Here is a 19,217-nt window from a genome sequence, read left to right as displayed (position 1 = left end):
CATTTTTTAAAAATTAAAATCTTTAGAAAATTCAAATTATTTCATTTCTACAATTTTCATAAAAAATATTTTCAAAAAAAAAAAATTCAATTATTTTCTACATTTTTTTGATCAAATTTTGTGATATTTAAAAATTAATAATAATTCTATTTATTAAAATAGAATTTTGGAGAATTCAACTATTTTCAAAATCGTATAATAAAAATTTTTCATAAAATTACATTTTTTTTTTAATTTTTAATAATTTCTTCAAAAACTGAATTATTTTGAAAGTAAAAATAAAAATTACAGCATACTAGCAAAATTACACGCGCGCAAGCGCGCGTCCAACTTTAATTGCAATGGTTATTTTAAAATAATAATAATATTAATAATAATAATAATAATAATAATAATAATAATTCTGCATCAGTGGAGTATTAAATTAATAATAGGTATATTTCTAATTTTCACGTTATCATTTATTTATACACAGAAAAAAATGAGTTTGATGTTATATAAATAAATAAATTAAAGTAAAAATTTTAAAATATAAATATTAAAATTTTAGAAATAAATATTTTTGATAAAGTCAATGTTCGATGAATTTTTTATAATCTTTCAAATTACAAAAAATTAGTTATGTTAAATATTTTTTTGTATTTTCTATAAATATTTCGTTGCAAATAAAAATTTTAAATTTATGTTTTTTTTCAAAAAATTTAATTAACTGATAATTAATAAATATTAAAAAATTATGTAATCAAAAAGAAATTTAAATTAACAGAAAATTATTAATTATATTTTAAAAAGTATTAAGCAATTAAAAAATATTTAAAAATTTTGAAAAAATAAAACCTAAAAAAAATTTGTAATGTTTTAAACTTTAAAGTTAAATTAAAAATTAAAATCAAATTGAAAATTTTTTAAAAAAGCAAACTATTTTTATATTGTTTATAGATAAAAAAATATAACAATTTAATAATTAATAATAATAAATTTGTGAATAATAATATATAATAAATAATAATGAATAATGAAAAAATAATGAAAGATAAATAATAATTATAAGTTACAATGTTCTAATTATCTGTAATAATCATTATATTTAAAAAAATGTATATATAATATAATAAATTTATAAATAATAATAAAAATTATATTATAATTGAAACTTTTTTTTCTATAAATACCAAGTAGGAAATATACTGGTGCTGCACACAATGAACAATATTTTTTTTTTACTTTAAACTGTCACTTAGTATATGACTTAATTAATGGCGATAAATAAAAATATCCGTCGTGTTAACCATAAAATATTACGAAATCAAGAATTGTCAAAATTTTAGAAAAACAAAAGGAACAAAATACGACTAACTTCAAGTGTGGACAGACGGAATGAATGAATGAATACGGAAATTATTATAGTTAATTTTACAGTTTAAAAATTAAAAATATTTTAAAAAAAATTTGAATCATAAAACCAAAAGTTTTCTGATTTTTTTTTTTTTTTGCAAAATTATCATTTTTAGAAATTTTAATCAAAATCTTTGATGATTTAATTTAAACAAAAAAAAATCTTCAGCCATTCAAATTCTTTTAAAATTTAATTATAAATCATTAAAAAATAAATAAATAAATAATTAGTATTTCTAAAAATAAAAACTTCAGCGATTCAAATTCTTCTAAAATTTAATTATAAATCGTTAATAAATAAATAATTATTATTTCTTAAAATAAAAAACTGTAAATTTTTAAAAATTCAATTTTTTATAAAATTTTTCAACAAAAAATTTAATTATTTTAAATTTCTTTAATTAAATATCATCGAAAATTAAATTATTTTTTCAAAATTTTACTATAAACTATAAATTTACGGAAAATTAATTTATTTTAGAATTTTTTTAAATAAATTCTTTGAAAATTGAATTATTTTAGAATTTTTTAAAATAAATTCTTTGAAAATTGAATTATTTCAAAAAAAATTTTCATTTAAAATCATTTTTAAGTGAAAATAATGTCAAAATTGTCAATTCTGTTGCAAAATTAAATTATTTTTAACAATTATCAATTTAGTTAAATAAAATAAATAAATATTTTAAAAAAAAACGGCTAAAATTTAATTGTTCTTCATTCAAAATTTAATAATTAAAAAATTTTTAACAAACATTTTTCACTAAATTAATGAGGTATTTTTTAATAATTTAAATAAATTTTTTAATTTGAAAATTCAATTGTTTAAATAAATTTTTTAATTTGAAAATTCAATTGTTTAAATAAATTTTTTTCAATTAAAAATTCTTCAAAATTTAATTATTTGTTAAATTAACAATCTTAAGCAATTTAAATTTTTCAAAAATTCTAATTTCCAAAAAAATTTCTTTAAATTTCTAAAAACCTAAAATGTAAATCTTGAAAAATTCCAGTATTTCTGAAAAATATTTGTTGCTTTGGAAATATTAAAAAAAAAAAATATATTATTTCCCGAGTAAAACTTTTCTATTTCCTTAACTATTTACTTTACTGTATGTAAATAATAATAATTTCTTTCTTTATTTTTTTTTTTAACGAAGCTGAAGTACGTAACGTTTATGATAAACGATTTTTAAAGAAATAATTTTTTAAAATGAAAAATTCTACAATTCTTCATTCAAAATTTAATAATTAATTAATTATAATTAATTGATTTTAATTGCTTAAAAAATATTTTTTTTATAATTTGTTGATTAATGAAAACTACAAAAAATATTTTTTTAAGCAAAAAAATTATAGAATTTTTCATTTTAAAAAATTATTTCTTTAAAAATCGTTTATCAAATAAACGTTGCTTCGTTATTTTTATTCTAAAAGTTGTAAGTTTCTAGAAATTTTTTAAAATTTTCAACATTAAGTTAAAAACAAAAAAAAAATTATTTTTATATTTCGAAATTAGTGAATTTCAATTTCTGAACATTATTTACAAAATTTTAACAAAATAAAAATTTTTTTTTTTAAAATTGTTTTCTTAATTCATTCAAATTATTGTAGAAATTTTACTAAAAAAAATTATTCTATGTTCAGACGAAGAATTTTAGTTAAAAAAAAAATTAATTTTCAAATTTTTGTAATTTGTATTTAATTTAGAATTTTGAAAAATATTTCTTTTAATTGAACGTGGAAATTTATGAAAATTATTGAAAATTTAATGATTTACGAATCTTAGTTAAAAAATATCTCTAAATTAAATTAGTAATTTTTTAGCCCTTTTTTTTTTTTTTGGTTGAGAGTAAAAAAAAAATAAAATATTCAACTTACACGATGCAAGATATTGATTAACAGGATTCAACACCAAAGTTGGACTGCTCGCCTTTTTCGTGAGTGTCGATAATAATTGGAATGTCGCATCGGGAATTGAAGGCGGATCACCAAGATCAGCTGTCGCTTTACTTGCGGAACTATCGCCGAGTAACATAGCCAAAGATGATCCCGTACTATGACCAAGTGCACCCAATAATCTCATCATTGTTGGCTCATGCTGTAAAACCGTATCAGCAACACAAGGTACTCTCGGTTTCGGTGTTCCACTCTGTTGTTGCTGCTGCTGTTGCTGTTGTTGCTGCATTTTCATCGACGTTTGTTCAGCAACTTTACTCTCATCAGTTTGTGACGATGACGAAGATTGCGCTTCCATTTTACCACAATTTCGCTGTTGATTCACAGCTTCGCCTAATTCCATAATTTCCGTCATTGAAGACGATGAAGAAGAAGCCGCCGCCGCAGCAACACTGCTTCTTACACTTGGCAATGGTGTTTGCACCAAACGACAAACAAGTTTAATAAGTGCAACAATCAATGAATCCCACGAGGCGGGACGATTTTGTCGTGCATCACCGCCAAGAACACAAGCGTAGAGGCCACCAAAATTATTTGATGGATTTGTCGAATCAACAAGACCACGACATTGTGCCTCAACTCCATAGCCACGAACATAGGTCGATACCAATTCACTAACACATTCCGTGATACTCATTGCAGTTCCAAGATCGGTGTGTGTAAAATTTAAATTCAATAACGATGTTATTAATTTACATTGTGCATCAAGTGGTCCACGACGCACTGCCAATGGTCCACCGGGTTGTACCAATTGATAGACAAGCCAAAGGAGTAATTCCTTGAGGGCATTGCCCAATGTACTGCCAGGTGTTATTACATCGCACCAAAGTTCCAGGCGTACGAGAAAATCTTGCAGCGCTTGACAAACAATTGGTCCAGCCTGTGAAAAAACATTTTTTTTCCTTAATTTAAATAAACCAAAATATTTTTTACTACTTTTTTTACTAATACAAATTAAAAATTAAAACCGCAACTATAGGAAAAATTCAATTAAATACAAAGCAAAAAAATTTCTAGAAAGTAAATTTGGAAAAAATAAAAAAAACACACCATTCCATATTGTTTGTCCGATGTGTCAACATTGAGACCACTTCCTGATAAAAGTCTCAAGAGCATTGGTCCCATATTTCGTTCCTTGACAATGCAACCGGCCATTCCACCTAAAAGACCATCGAGTGGTGTACTACAATTTGCAGCTTCCGGCGCGTCGGTTTGCAATGGTTGATTACTTGCCAATGTTAAACATTGCAAGGCATGACACCATGCTCTCAATGAGACGCACGAATGCCATGAGAGTACGGAAATAATGCCCGAAATTGCCGTCGAACTCAATGGAATCACAGGCGTCAATGATGTATCAAATTGTGATGAATTATTTAATTCCGTCGATGCGTCCAAATTTAATGTTAACCAAAGTTGTAAAACAAGCTCAAAGCTCGTTCCATCTCTCTGTGAAAAAAGAAAACAATTTTTTTTTAAAGAATTTAGTCACAGTTTTTAATTCTAATTGGAATTTTTTTAAATTAGTTCAATTACAATTGGAACTATTTTAAATTAGTTTAATTACAATTGGAATTATTTTAAATTTAATTCCAATAGGAATTATTTTAAAACTAATTTAATTTTAATCGGGATTTTTTTTTTTAAACTAATTTAATTACAATCAAAATTTTTTTAAACTACATAGGTATTTTTAAAAATCATTTTAAATTTATTTATTTTGAATTTAAATAAATGTATGTAATGTATTGAAATTAGTAAATTCAATCATTTAAAAACACGAAATTATCAATTTTAATAACAATTTTAATTCCAATAGGAAATTACTTAAACTAATTAAATTCAATAGAAATTTTTTTTAATACTTTTAAAATTAATTTTAAACAATTTTAATTCATAACGGAATTTTTTTTTTATTAGTATTTTTAAAATTAATTTTATACGAATATTTTAATTTTGATTTTAAAAATAATTATAACTCTAATTGGAATTTTTTTTTAAAAACTAGTTCAATATTCCAATTGGAAAGTTTTAAAAATTTAATTCTAATTGGAATTTTTTAAACTATTTCAATTACAATTGGAATTTTTTCAAAATTAAGTAGTTTAATTCTAATCAAATCGAAATTTTTTGAACTAGTTCAATATTCCAAACGGAATTTTATTTAATTAGTTTAATACGAATCGGAATTTTATTTAAATTAGTTCAATTTCAATCGGAATTTTTTTTTTATATTAGTTTAATTCTAATCTAATTTTTTTAAACTAAAATTTTTAAAATTAATTTTATTTTTATTTATATTTTAAAATTCAGTAAACGAATTTTTTAATTTAAAAAAAAATTTTTTTTTTAATTAAAAATAATTTTTATTTTAATCGGAATTTTATTTTAAACTTGTTCAATATTCCAATCGGAATTTTTTTATAAATTCAATTCAAATTAGTTTAACTACAATCTTATTTTTTTAAACAAGTATTTTTAAAAGAAAAGCTAACATTATTTATTTTAAATTTAAATAAACAAATTTTTTAATTTCAATTTCAAAAATAGTTTTAATTCTAATCTGATTTTTTTTTCAAATTCCAATCGGAATTTTGTTAAATTAATTTTTTTTTTTTTTAATTAGTTCAATTTCAATCGGAATTTTTTTAAACTACTATTTTAAAAATTAATTTTATAATTTTCAATGAATTTATTTTGAATTTTAAAAGTCGTATTTTTTTTTAAATTTCGATTACAAAAACCATTTTTTTTTTCACTTAATTTTGCAAATTTTTAGAATTAAAATAAAAGTAAATAAATTTATAAATTTCTTTAAACCATTTATAAATAATTTAATAAATTTGAATAAATTTAATTTAATAAATAAATATCTGAATATTAATTTAAAAGACAAAAAAAAATGAAAATACCTGTATATACATTTCGGAGAAAATTTTATCAAAACAACGTGTAAGCATCATTAGACTTGATGGTACAGAATCGTTTGAATTCCACGTCTCCTGACTTCGTTCGTTCCATCCTGGATTTTGTCTTGAACTACCGCCAACGCCAGATTGTGAATTTCTTGTCGTTTCCGTCGGAGGCTATGAAAAAAAAAAAAAAAAAAAAACAAACAAAAAATAAATTTTTAAAAATCATTTCATTTAACAATAAATAATTTTTTTTTATCAATAATAAATTCAATTTATTTAATTAATAATAATTAATTATTGATTTTATCTTAATATAATATATTTTTCTTGGTTTAAACTTACATTAATCGTGGCGTTTAAACTGAGAGGTAAATTATAAGCGCCAAGTGTTGAAAGTCTTCTTAAAGCAATTTCAACTGCAGTTTCGACTCCATATTCCAATCGTGCATCCACCGCCAAGGATACAAAAGTCCTAGGACGAGAAATCCTAGAATTACTCCTTGAGTTAGAAGCATTTTAAAAAGAATATTAATACAAAAGAATTTCAAATATTTCACCAATAGTATATATGTATACATATATATTTATAAAAATAATAAAATCATTGTGGATATATTTTTGATAAAACATTAAAAAAAATGGAAATCAAATAAAGTTGAATAAAAATTAAAATTAACGTAAATTTTAAGTTTTATAAAGAAAATATTTTTTTTTTCTCTCTAAATTTTCCCAGACTTATGGCAATCCTGAATAATAATAATTATAAAAAATATATTAATTTTATTATAATTTCATTTGATATTAATTTCAAAAATTTTTAATTTACCATTTAAATGAATTTTAAATTATTTATTAATTAATTTTAAAATAATATTTAAATATATAGGAAAATAAAAATTGATAAATACCAGGAACTTGATGACGAAGGATATTTCGGTATGGTTCCGCCTTTTTTCATAATACTCTTGCCACGTTCAAGAATATCGTCTAAATAAATTTCAAGTTCACTATCGTCAGACTCAAAAAGTGAAGGAAGACTAAAACCATTTGATTTCGATGTTGAGGCATTGGGTGGATTAACAACAATACTGTCTTGTGTATCGTCATCGCCATCGGCAAAACCTTCATCGGCGCCCAATGTACTCGATGAATTACTAGTGCCAGCAACTGGTGCCGGTTCTGCTTCATCATTTCCACCACCTCGAGCTTCCTCAGCGCCAAGTGGATCGAAAATTTCCTCCGATGGACTTGCTTTATGTGCATTCGTTAAACGTGGATACAATCTTCCACCTGATAATTCGAGAAAAAAAAAAGAAAATTCACAATCGTAAACAAAAATGAAGCGCGTCGATAAAAAAAATAACTAAACTACTTCACAGTAAATTAAATAAATTATTAATTTTAATTTAATATTTTAATTTTTGCATAAAAATACAAATATTGAAAAAGTAAATAAATAAATTAAATTTTAATATTTGGATTTTTTTTTAACATTGAAAAATGTATTTTTAAAAGCTCGGGATATGAAAAAATAATAATATTCACCTTCGAGAAGATCTTGAAGTAAACAGGAAACTGCGTGAATCGACCAGGCTGTGTCCGATGATCCAGTTGCTAATTTTACAAGTTTCAAAAGTTGTTCCTCAGTCATAAGCTCGCCTAAACTAATTGCGGGCCTCGTAGAAATAACAAGCCTCGCTACTACCTATATTAAAAAAAAATTATTTACAAATAAATAATTAACTACGACGAACGTTAAAATTCTAAACAAATTTTAAAAATTTATAGATTAAGGATTTTTCCTTCCGGAATTTTTAATAAAAAATTGAGAAAAATTCGATCCATGGAAGGAATAAAATAACATAAAAAATGTATGTTATTAATGTTATTATTACTTTTTATTAAATTTTAAAAATTTTTCTCGAAGCAAAATATCAAAAAAAAAAAAAAAAAAAAAAAGAAATCAGTTAAATATATTAATCTTTAAATAATTTATTTCTCATTTAAAAAAAAAAAAAATTTATTGCTTTTCCACTATTTTCAAAAATTTACCAAAAATGAAACAATTTAAGATTAAACATTAAAATAATTAAAACAAATTAAAAAGAATTTTATAACAATTTTTTTTTTAAATACCAATTTTTTTTTTTTTATATTAATAACAAAATTTACCTTGCAAGCTAGAAGAAACATGTCCATATTTGAAGAATTATTTATAATTAAAGCAACGAGTCCTCGGGCAACTGGCAAAACATTTTGATGCGATAGATTTGTCATGTAATCAACTTCCGGTTCATTACTTTCCGTTCTGCTATCAATAATAAAACAGATGTTTTCCATTTATTTCGTTAAATAAATTAATTCAATTTCAATAAAAACTAAAATTCAGTTCAGTTATAAACAAATATATTTAATTTTAAAAAAACTAAATTTCATTTTAAAAAACTAAATTTAATTTTAAATATAAAAATAAAATTCCCCTAAATTTGAAAAATCTAATTACAATAATTTTTTTTGTAACTTCTTTTATAAATAAACTAGCAAAATTAAACGCGCGCAAGCGCGCCAAATTGAGTATTTACTTGTTTGTTATAAAGAAATTAAAGATTAATATTATCAATAATAATTTAATTTATTAGAATATTATTATATATTAAATGATAATAATGAAAATTATACAGGCCTCGAATTATACGACTTTTTCCGACTTTTTTCAAAAATACGACTTTTATCGACTTATTTTAATAAAATGCGACATTTTTTTTTTTACATTTGAAAAAAAATGTAAATAAAATACATTTTTTTAGTATAAAATGTAAATCTTTTTCAGATCTTCTTCAATTCAATTATTTAACAAATTTTGAATTAAAATGATTCTTCACTAAATTAATTATTTTTAATAATTTTAATGAAATACATCACAAATTCAATTATATCAAAATTATTTTTCAATAAAAATTTTTATGAAATTTAACAATTGTTTATAATTTAAAAAAATATATCACAATAAAATTGAATTATTTTTTAAAAATTTCAATTCAAAATAAACTAAAATTCAATTATTACCCGAAATTTTAATTCAAAATCAATTAAAATTCAATAATTATCCAAAATTTTCAATTTAAAATTTAATTATTTACCAAGTTTTCAATTTAAAATGAAATAAAATTCAATTATTTTCTAAAATTTCTATTCAAAATTAATTATCCAAATTTTCAATCAAAAATGAACTTCAATTAAATTATTATCCAAAATTTCAATTAAAATTCAATTATTTACCAAAATTTTCAATTCAAAATCAATTAAAATTCAATTATTTTCCAAAATTTCAATTGAAAATTAACTAAAATTCTATTATTTTCTAAGATTTCAATTGAAATTCAATTATTTTTAAAATTTGCAATTTAAAATCAATTAAAATTCAATTATTTTCAAAATTTTCGATTTAAAATAAATTATTTTCCAAATTTTCAATTTAAAATCAACTAAAATTCAATTATTTTCCAAAATTTTCAATTTAAAATTTAATTTTTTACCAAGTTTTCAATTTAAAATGAAATAAAATTCGATTATTTTCTAAAATTTCTATTTAAAATTAATTATTTAAATTTTCAATTAAAAATGAATTTAAATTAAATTATTATCCAAATTTCAATTAAAATTCAATTATTTCCCAAAATTTAAAATCAAATAAAATTTCAATATTCTTAAAAATTTGAATTCAAAATTAATTGAATTTTCAATAATTTGAATTTAAAAGCATCTAAAATTTAATTATTTCTAAAAATTTCCATCGAAAATTTTTTTTTTTTTGAAATTTAATAATTTCAATTATAACTCTAAGGAAATTCAATTATTTTTAACTATTTTAATAATATTCTTTGAAAATTCAACTATCTGAAACCATTTTTCAATTAAAAATTATTTTCAAATTATTATATTTTGTCGGCATTTCCTAATAAATTTTTAGTTGAATCATCTAAAATTTTAATTAAAAATCACTTAAAGTTTCAATTAATTTCAAAAATCTCAATTTTAAATCTTTGAAAATTCAATTAAATTTAAAAAACATTTTCCCAAAAATTGTTTGATATATTATTTTTAGTTCTGTAAAATTTAATAATTGTTTGAAAATTAACAATATCTTTTGAAATTTAATTATTTCTAAAAATTTCAACTTTAACCCTTCGAAAAGGATTATTATTAAAAAAAAATTTTTTCATTTAAAAATCTGTAAAATATTTTTGTTAAAATAAAAAACAAATCCACTTTTTTTTGGGAATATAAATTGACTAAAACGACTTTTTGTGTCTTTAAGTTGATTCGAGGCCTGTATTTTTATAATTAATATTTAATATAGGTATTCGTTCGCCCCTAGTACCTTAAAAATTAATTTTTAAAAATAAATTTTTTTAAATTAGTATCTTGTACTATTAAAAAAAAACACGTGAAATCAGAAAAGGCCAACTTCAAGTTAGGACAGAAGGATAGACCAAACATTTTATTATTATATATAATAAATAATAAATGAATAATTAATAACTAGTAAATCGTAATAAATAAATAAAAAACATACCGTCCACTCGAATGCGACTGAATTCGTGAGCTTCGCGATGAATAAAGTTCATTGCTCATTGATAATAAATCCTTAATATGCTTCACGGAATGTTGTTTTGCTGTTTTCTTAAAAAATCGCTCTTGCGATTTTAATGCAGCCTCAAGTTTACTCGACAATGTTGCTGCTTGCGACGATAATGCCGAACGTGCCTGCGAAGTCGCTTGAAATGCCTTTTTTGCCTGTTCAAAATCCTGCAATTGTTGCTTATGATGCATCAATCGTTTTTGTAATTTTCTCTTATGATTCGTACAACTCGACGAACGATTTGATTTTGAATATTTTCGTTGCATTGACGATTCACCATGAATAAAGTCCCATCGTGACGAAAGTCCTATTAAAAAAAAAATATATATTTTTAAAAATAATTTATACAATATCTAATCTTATACCGAGCGATGAATTTTCCCCACAGAATTAGAAAGATACCAATTATTTAAAAAAAAAAAATTACAATTAAAAATTTTTTCATTTTCTATTATATTGTTGTCTTCTAATTTTTTATAAAAAATTTATTTCTATATTAAAAAAATGTTCCCCCTTCTACAGAATATTTGGAAAAAAATACTTTGTTTAAAAAATCAATTTTGTGCGATTGATTTTTTTTATATAAACACTCACCTTGTTCTTTGTTTTTCTCGTGATTATCATCGAGATATTGGGAATGTGAAGCGGTAGTGTCTAAACATACAGAGAGAAAGAGAAGGACCCAACTAATGAGTGTTGTGTCCAGTTGATTTGAATTGGATTGTTCCCGATTGGAAATTGGGGCCAGTAGTCTACCAAGCGTACGGACCATCGCGTCAATAACCGATGATTTATTTGCGCCTGTTATCAGCGATTTTCGTCCAAGGAATGTTAGTAAAATGAAGACCCTGCAAAATTATTATTCCATAGTATCATCAATTCAAAAAAAAAAAAATAAATAAAAATAGAAATCAATTATTTATTAAATTATTTCATTTAAAAAAAAAGTAATAACAGAAATAGCAACAAAAATTTCCAAATTTCTAATTTTTACCCTAACAAAATTTTTAAGTTATCGAATTTTTATTACAAAATTTTTAATTTACATGACTTTTTATTTAAAAGAATTTTAATTCAAGAGAATAAAAATAAAAAAAATATATATATAAACAGAAAAAGATTTAAAAATAAAATAAATTTTAAAAAATATCTAATGGAACTTATTTTCCAAAATGAATAAATAATTATTTATTAATACCTAATAATAAAAATAATAATAGTAATAATAAACTGATAATGATTAAATGAATATTATGGGAAAAAAAATTACGAAATTGAAAAGATTAGAGAGAAAAGCGAGTAAAGGAAAATTAATAAGAGAAAAAAAATTTTTTTTTCTTTTCTTTTTTTCGTTTTTCACCTGTCTTGTGGGAAAATATGTGTTGACGAAGCCGTGAATAGTGTTGTGAGTGTGTTCGCAAGGAAATTTCCCCACCATGGTTGATGTCCGGCCATTCTTGCAAGCAATGCAACAGCGTGAAGCTGTAGACGCGGTGCCGGTGTCACAACACAAATTGATTTAAAAAGTTTCTCACAAATTCCCGGCGTAAATGCCTCATACAATGTTGCCGGAACCTAAGAATAACAAATTAACAACATAATTTTATTTCAAAATATCAAAAAATTTTTTTTTTAAATTTAAATCCTACAAAACATTTTTTTTTTTTTCACTTTTTTATTATTTTTTAATTTTCTCTATTATCAATAACATTTAATTATTGTAAAGAACTTCTGTTCTTTAATTTTATTCTAAATAAACACTTAGAAAAATTTCCAAAAGAAATAAAAAGTAGTTTAAAAATAAATAAATTCGTTTCGTAAAATTTAGAAAAATAGTTGAAAAAAAAAATATTTTAAAATAAAAAACGAAAATATTTTTAAAGAATTAAAATACGAAAAAAAATTAATTAGTATAATGAATAAAAAAAAAAAAAGTGACGACTTACACTTGGAACGGGTCCAATTTCATAAACGGTGTATAATAAAATGTCTAACAATGTTTCGCCAAGTATTCTTAATTTATCACTGGAAGCACTCGCCAAGGAACTTGAGGGCACATTTCGTGGTCCTCGCCACGATTCTAATCGTCTCCAAACTCCACGTACGACATTTAATTGATGTTGAAACATAATGCATTCCTTGAATTAGAGAAAGAACGAAAAAAAAGCAAACAATTATTATCAATTATTGTTATTAGCGAATTAATTACAATTACAAAAGAAAAATAGAAAAAATATTTTTTTCTTTTACAAATATATGAAATTTAAAAAAAACTTCTTTTTTTTAAATACAAATAATAATAAAATTAATAATAGTAATAGTAATTAAAATACTAAAAATTTGTAAATTTCTCGAATAAATAGTTTTATTTTTTTTTTCTTCTTCTTCTCACCTGATATGTAGCAAGAATTTTTGCCGATGGTTGTTCCTTGCTTTCCGACGAATTTTTATTCTGCGAAAGATAATGTTGCATGTGAACGACATTTGGTGTTTCTGTACAAAGAAGAGGATCCAAAAAGCTCTTCAATTTTTCTGTCGCCAGACTGAATCTAAAAGAAAAAGGAAAAAAAAAATTTTTTTTTTTATACATTTTCCCGTTTAATTGAATAAAAACATTAAACTAAATAAAAATATTTTGCTAATAATAGAAATAAATTTTTCCAATTTATTTAATTTTCAATTAATTTAAATTTCTCTCTTTTCTTATCATTTTTTTTTCTAAATAATGAATAAATAATTTCAAAATAATAATAATAATAATAATAATAATAATAATAATAAAATAAAATAATTAAATACCTGCATTGAACATCTTCGGCCAAAGCTGACAAAATTTGACATTGTGATTCAACTGTCGCTTGCATATTTGCCTCACTTCCACTGAGACTCGATTGACTTGCCTTTAATTCAGAATAATCTTCTCCTGGCAAAATAACTAAATGACCGTAAAACATTCCCAATGGAATTTTACATCTTGTCACTGTCATTCCATATCTACCAATCATCGTAATCTGTAGAGTAGAAAAAAAAAACCCCCCAAAAAAATTAGTAAAAACTATTAACTATTAAATTTGAAAGTTAAAAAAAAATACTTTAAATGAAAAATATCTTTAAATAAAAAAATGACTAAGTAAAAAATAACTTTAAGTAGTAAAAAAAATACTTTAAGTGAAAAATAACTTTGAATAAAAAAAAAATGACTAAGTAAAAAATAACTTAAAATAAAAAAAAAATACTTTAAATTATTTAAATAATTAATTAAAAAATTACTTTAATTAAAAAATGACTAAAAAATTATTTTGAATAAAAAAATTACTAAGTAAAACATAACTTTAAGTAAAAAAAATACATTAAGTAACAAAATAACTTTAAATTAAAAAAAAAAACAATTTTAGGTAAAAAAAAAATAAATAAGTTAAAATAAATAAAACTCGTACCTTAAGGTATCGGCAAACAGGTGGTGGTTGAAGATCACTAATCACAAGTGGTTTATATCCAATATCACCAGCAACGGCCAATCGTGTTCCATCTAATTCTTCGCTTTTATTCCAAATATCAATTGACAATGACACCAAATCAACACACGATGGAATCATTAAATCGGTGAGTAAAACTGACGATCCAAAATCAAGAATAACAAATCTTCTTGCTCCCGAATGCATTCTTTCAACAACTAACGCCTGCTGTGGTGGCCAACAAAGTAATCTTCCCCAGGGAAAATAGACCTCGTCTCTCTGAAAGGCAATTTAAAAAAAAAAAAACTTATTATTTATTTACAACTTTCTTTAACAAAAAAAAAAAAATAATTAACGTTTATTAACGTTATTTTTACATTATTAATAAATAAATAATAAATAAAATAATAATAATTTTTACGTTAATAATTAACGTTTTTTTTACGTTTACAATTGCGGATATTTTTATGTTAATAATAAACGTTTCTTTACGTTAACAATTTTATTTTTGCGTTAATAAACAAAATTTCTTTTTCGTTAATAATTAACGTAATTTTTACGTTATTAATAAAAATTATTTTTATTATTATTAATAATTAACGTATTTTTTACGTTATTAATAAAAATTATTTTTATTATTATTATTAATAATTAACGTATTTTTTACGTTATTAATAAAAAATATTTTTATTATTATTATTAATAAACGTAAAAAGAATATTATTTTTTTGTAACATCTAAACTTATCTACGACATTGAAAAAAAGCAAAAATTTTTTTTTGTGAAAATAAGCAGTCGAGATTTATAATAATAAAAAAAAAAAAACAAAATGATAATAAATAAAAAAAAAATTATTAATAAAATTTGAAAACAGTAGATTTTTTTTAATCACTGATAAAATAAATCTACAATCGGATTCCTAGAAAATTAAATTAAAAAAAAAAAAAGTTGGCAAAATATTTTAGAAAATATTTCGATTTCAAAAATCCTCATTTTTTTTCTCCTAGTAAACAAAAAACAAATAAATTTTGCTAAAAGTTTCCCCCCCCCCCAAAAAAAAGAAGAGAAAAATTTGTAAAATACAAATTTAAATAAATTTAAACCTTTAAATAATGAACAACAAAGCTGAAAAAAATAAACGACAGATTTGCAAATATTATGTTAAAAAAAGAAACAAAAAAAAAAAAAATAAAATAAGCAGAATGGCCATAAGTGAAATAATTACTATACTTAATTAGTCAATAAGAAAATAAAATAACAAAAAATTATTCAGTTACAATTTTAGCTAATTTGATTTAATATTAAAAATATTAAAAATGGTAATTCTATTATTTAATAATGCAAAATTAAGAGAATATTTTTTTACGATATTTTTTCCATAAAAAATTACAAAATCAATTTTTTTTTTTTAAATTTTTTTACTAATAAAATTAAAAATTATTGTTTCATTTCAAAATATCAATGTGTGGTGTTGGCCATTCAAGATTAAAAATCAAAATTACGTGCGAGGGAAATAATAAAAATATGTATTTAAATAAATAATAACATTTGTTTAGAGCCGGAATCAAAATAAAATTTAATTTAAATCAAATTAAATTAAATTGTTGTTCAATTTTTACGTTCGTCCTATTTCATTCGTTTTTTTATAATTAAATTAATGATTATCTATTATTATTATTTTTTTTTTTTTTTTTGCAAATTTACTTAATTTTCTCTCCCTAAAATTGGAGGAGAATTAATAAACTTAATTTTCAACTATTTTTTTCGCTGATAATAGAGAAAATTAAAATTTTTTTCTCCCTTCAAAAATTATATTTAAATCGTATTTTTAAAACTGAAAAAAAAACCAATTTTATTTATATAAAAAAAATTTCCTAACGTAAATTCAATTTTATTAATTGAAAATCTTCTTTTTTCACCGCAAAATTTTTTTTTTCTCTTTCTAACAATTTATAAATAAATTTGATTTTCAAAAAAGCAGAAAGAACAAAATCGATTTAAAATCAAACTTTCTTTTTGCACGATAATAAAAAATTTTTCTCCTCATTCTGATAATTTCAATCAAAATTTGATTTTGATAAATCAAAAAAGAATAAAAATCGTTTTAAAAGCAAAATTAGGCATTGGTCTCAACATAAATTTGAAAAAAGAAAAGAAAAAATTCTTTTTTTTTTTTTTTTTGTGAAGAAACGAAGCAAAAAAGGAAGAAAACGAAAAGAAAAAAATTCTGAAACAAATAGGTAGAAAATTTTTTTTTATCCGCACGTGAATCAAAAAAAAAAAAACTACCTTTTTTGCACAGTTGTCTTCATTTTTGCTCGTTGAGGTACCAACATTATTTGCACCCGAGGATTTTTCTTTAGCAATAGTTGAATCTAACACGTGAGAGCTATCATTTTGAAGAATGTGCCAGTATTGAGCTTCATCGGGCATACTAACTTCATCACTTATTGACCGATCGTCAGGTGTCAGCGATAGATGTACCGTTGGCTTCTTTGTTATTTCAGCTTTACAATGATTTATAAAACTGTCATAGAGAGTTGTAAACTTAGCCTGAAGATCTGGTCCAAGCGAGCCATCATCCAAATTCTATAATCGACAAGGATTCGCAACGATATTTTTTTCTTTTTCTTTTTTTGCTTTTTACTTTTTACTTTTTACTTTTTAGACTGATTATAAACTAGTCTACTTTTTTTTGCTTCTTAAGAAAAAAAAAAATTCCACCTCGATTGTAAAAAATAATTTAAATTTCCGAAATATGTAAAATAAAATTTACCATTTTTTTAATCAATGGCGAAATAAAAGAAAAATTCATTTTTCTTTCTTGATTAATTTTTTTTTTAAAAAGCGTAAAAACTTTTTAAATTTAAAAATTCCCGATAAAATTTTTTCACTTTTTTCTTCAATCAGAGAAGAAATAAAAGAAAAATTCATTTTTCTTTCTTGATAATTTTTTATTTTAAAAAGCGTAAAAACTTTTTAAATTCAAAAATCCTCGATTAAAATTTTTTCACTCTTTTTTGTTCTAACAGAAAGGAAATAAAAGAAAAATTCATTTTCCTTTCATGTTGACATTAATTTAGGAAAAAAAAAAAAAATTAACGAAACGATGAAAGTGATAGTCGCGCGTTTTTTTTAATTGGATTCGCACAAAGATAAAATTTGGAATTTCGATTGTGAAAATTCCCATGTAAATTTATTAATATAATTTTTTTTTTTTTTTTTTTTTTTAAATACTATTTTTAACTTACGTATGAATGTTGAATTATTTTGATTCCAAGTCCTGAATTGAAACCACTTCCTGGATGTGGACTGTCGTAAATTATTGGCGCCATATTCACCAAATTATTTGCACCAGTGTCGATTTTCTCCATTTTCGTTCCGTCCGAAGCGGCGTGACACGTAAAATGCAGTGGCTCGACCTTTTTTTTTTTAGTAATTACATTATAAATTCAATAAAATTTTTAAAAACAAATTCATTAAATAAATGTATTTTAAAAAAACAAATAATTACAAAAATAATAATAATAATAATAATAATAATAATAATAATAATAATAATAATAATAATAATAATAATAAAATAATAATAATAATAGCCTATTAATAATAATTAAAAAGGTAATAAGAAAAATTATCAATTGAAATAAATAAAAAATTTATAAAATTTTGAAATTAATGACTTTTTAAAAGCAATTTAAAATTTTTTAATTTCGAATAAAATTCTTAAAATAACTGAATTTCATTGGTAAATATTGAATGATGTGAATTAAATTTTTATTATTAAATATTTAAATTGAAACTTAAGTCAATTAAAAATTTGCATAAATTTAAATTTCGATAATTTGAAAAACTAAAATCAATTAAAATTCATAGAATTAAAAACAACTGAAATTAATTAAAATTTGGATTAAATGAAATTCGGATAATTTAAAATTTAAATCAATTAAAATTTGGATAAATTAAAATTCGTAAAATTTTCAAAATTGAATTAATTAATAATTTTAAAAATTGAAATTCAAATAATTTCAAACTTTAATTAAAATTTCGATAATTTATAATCCAATTATTATTACTTTTTATTATTATTATTATTATTATTATTATTATTATTAAAATTTATTATTATTATTGAAATATGAAACTAAATTTAATTAAAATTTAGATAATTTAAAACTGAAATTAATTAATATTTGGATAAACTGAAATGCGAATAATTTAAAATTTAAATTAATTAAAATTTGGATATAATTTGAAATTTAATTTAATTAAAATTTGCAAAAATTGAAATTCAAATAATTTGAAACTAAAATCAATTTATCTTCAGATAGATTGAAATTTCGTTAATTTTAAGTTTACATCAATTAAATTTGCATTTGATTAGAATTTCAAAAAAAAAAAATTTTCGAACAATAAAAATTAGAATCGATTGAAAGTTGGATGAATTTAAACAAAATTCTTCAATATTTCAATTATTCTAAGTAATTCGTAATTAAAAATTCTCTAAAATTGAAATTTACAAAATATTTCAAATTTAAATTCTTTTGAAATGGAATTATTTCTAAAAATTTGAACTTTATATCTTGAAAAATTTAATTACATTCCAAAATTTTCAAAAATTCAACTAAATTTCTTTTTATTAATAAATAAAGAAAAATCAATTATTTTTTTTTTTTAAATTTCAACTTGAAATTATTACATTGAGTTAATTTTAATTAAAATTAATTTAAAAATCTAAACTGTAAATCTTGAAAAATTCAATTATTTTCCAAAATTTTTGAAAAATTCAACGGAATTTCAATTATTTAAAATAATTTATAATAAATATTAAAAATTCAATTATTTTCTAAATTT

At 21.3% G+C, this 19,217-nt stretch overlaps 1 protein-coding gene across 7 annotated transcripts in view; it reads right to left on the bottom strand.

Moving 5' to 3' along the window:
• Window positions 1-19,217, bottom strand: part of LOC127281419 (baculoviral IAP repeat-containing protein 6) — a 74,247-nt gene that overhangs the window by 36,814 nt on the left and 18,216 nt on the right. The window contains exons 11-26 of one of the 7 annotated variants that reach the window (XM_051305119.1): window positions 17,615-17,785; window positions 16,653-16,952; window positions 14,346-14,642; window positions 13,708-13,919; window positions 13,301-13,457; window positions 12,855-13,046; window positions 12,269-12,483; window positions 11,503-11,756; window positions 10,843-11,215; window positions 8,439-8,577; window positions 7,812-7,971; window positions 7,175-7,556; window positions 6,609-6,765; window positions 6,264-6,437; window positions 4,402-4,800; window positions 3,274-4,231 (exon numbers count right to left, since the gene is read on the bottom strand). In XM_051305119.1, the coding sequence (XP_051161076.1) occupies window positions 3,274-4,231; window positions 4,402-4,800; window positions 6,264-6,437; window positions 6,609-6,765; window positions 7,175-7,556; window positions 7,812-7,971; window positions 8,439-8,577; window positions 10,843-11,215; window positions 11,503-11,756; window positions 12,269-12,483; window positions 12,855-13,046; window positions 13,301-13,457; window positions 13,708-13,919; window positions 14,346-14,642; window positions 16,653-16,952; window positions 17,615-17,785 (4,540 nt within the window). The remainder of the gene's footprint in view (window positions 1-3,273; window positions 4,232-4,401; window positions 4,801-6,263; window positions 6,438-6,608; window positions 6,766-7,174; window positions 7,557-7,811; window positions 7,972-8,438; window positions 8,578-10,842; window positions 11,216-11,502; window positions 11,757-12,268; window positions 12,484-12,854; window positions 13,047-13,300; window positions 13,458-13,707; window positions 13,920-14,345; window positions 14,643-16,652; window positions 16,953-17,614; window positions 17,786-19,217) is intronic. The other 6 variants (XM_051305121.1, XM_051305122.1, XM_051305120.1 and 3 more) reach the window with 6 other exon arrangements.

This window comes from Leptopilina boulardi, unplaced genomic scaffold (genome assembly GCF_019393585.1).
Source record: "Leptopilina boulardi isolate dan_hultmark-lab unplaced genomic scaffold, ZJU_Lbou_2.1 LbouV2_266, whole genome shotgun sequence".
NCBI classification, from domain to species: domain Eukaryota; kingdom Metazoa; phylum Arthropoda; class Insecta; order Hymenoptera; family Figitidae; genus Leptopilina; species Leptopilina boulardi.
This window is presented reverse-complemented; position numbering and strand designations above follow the sequence as displayed.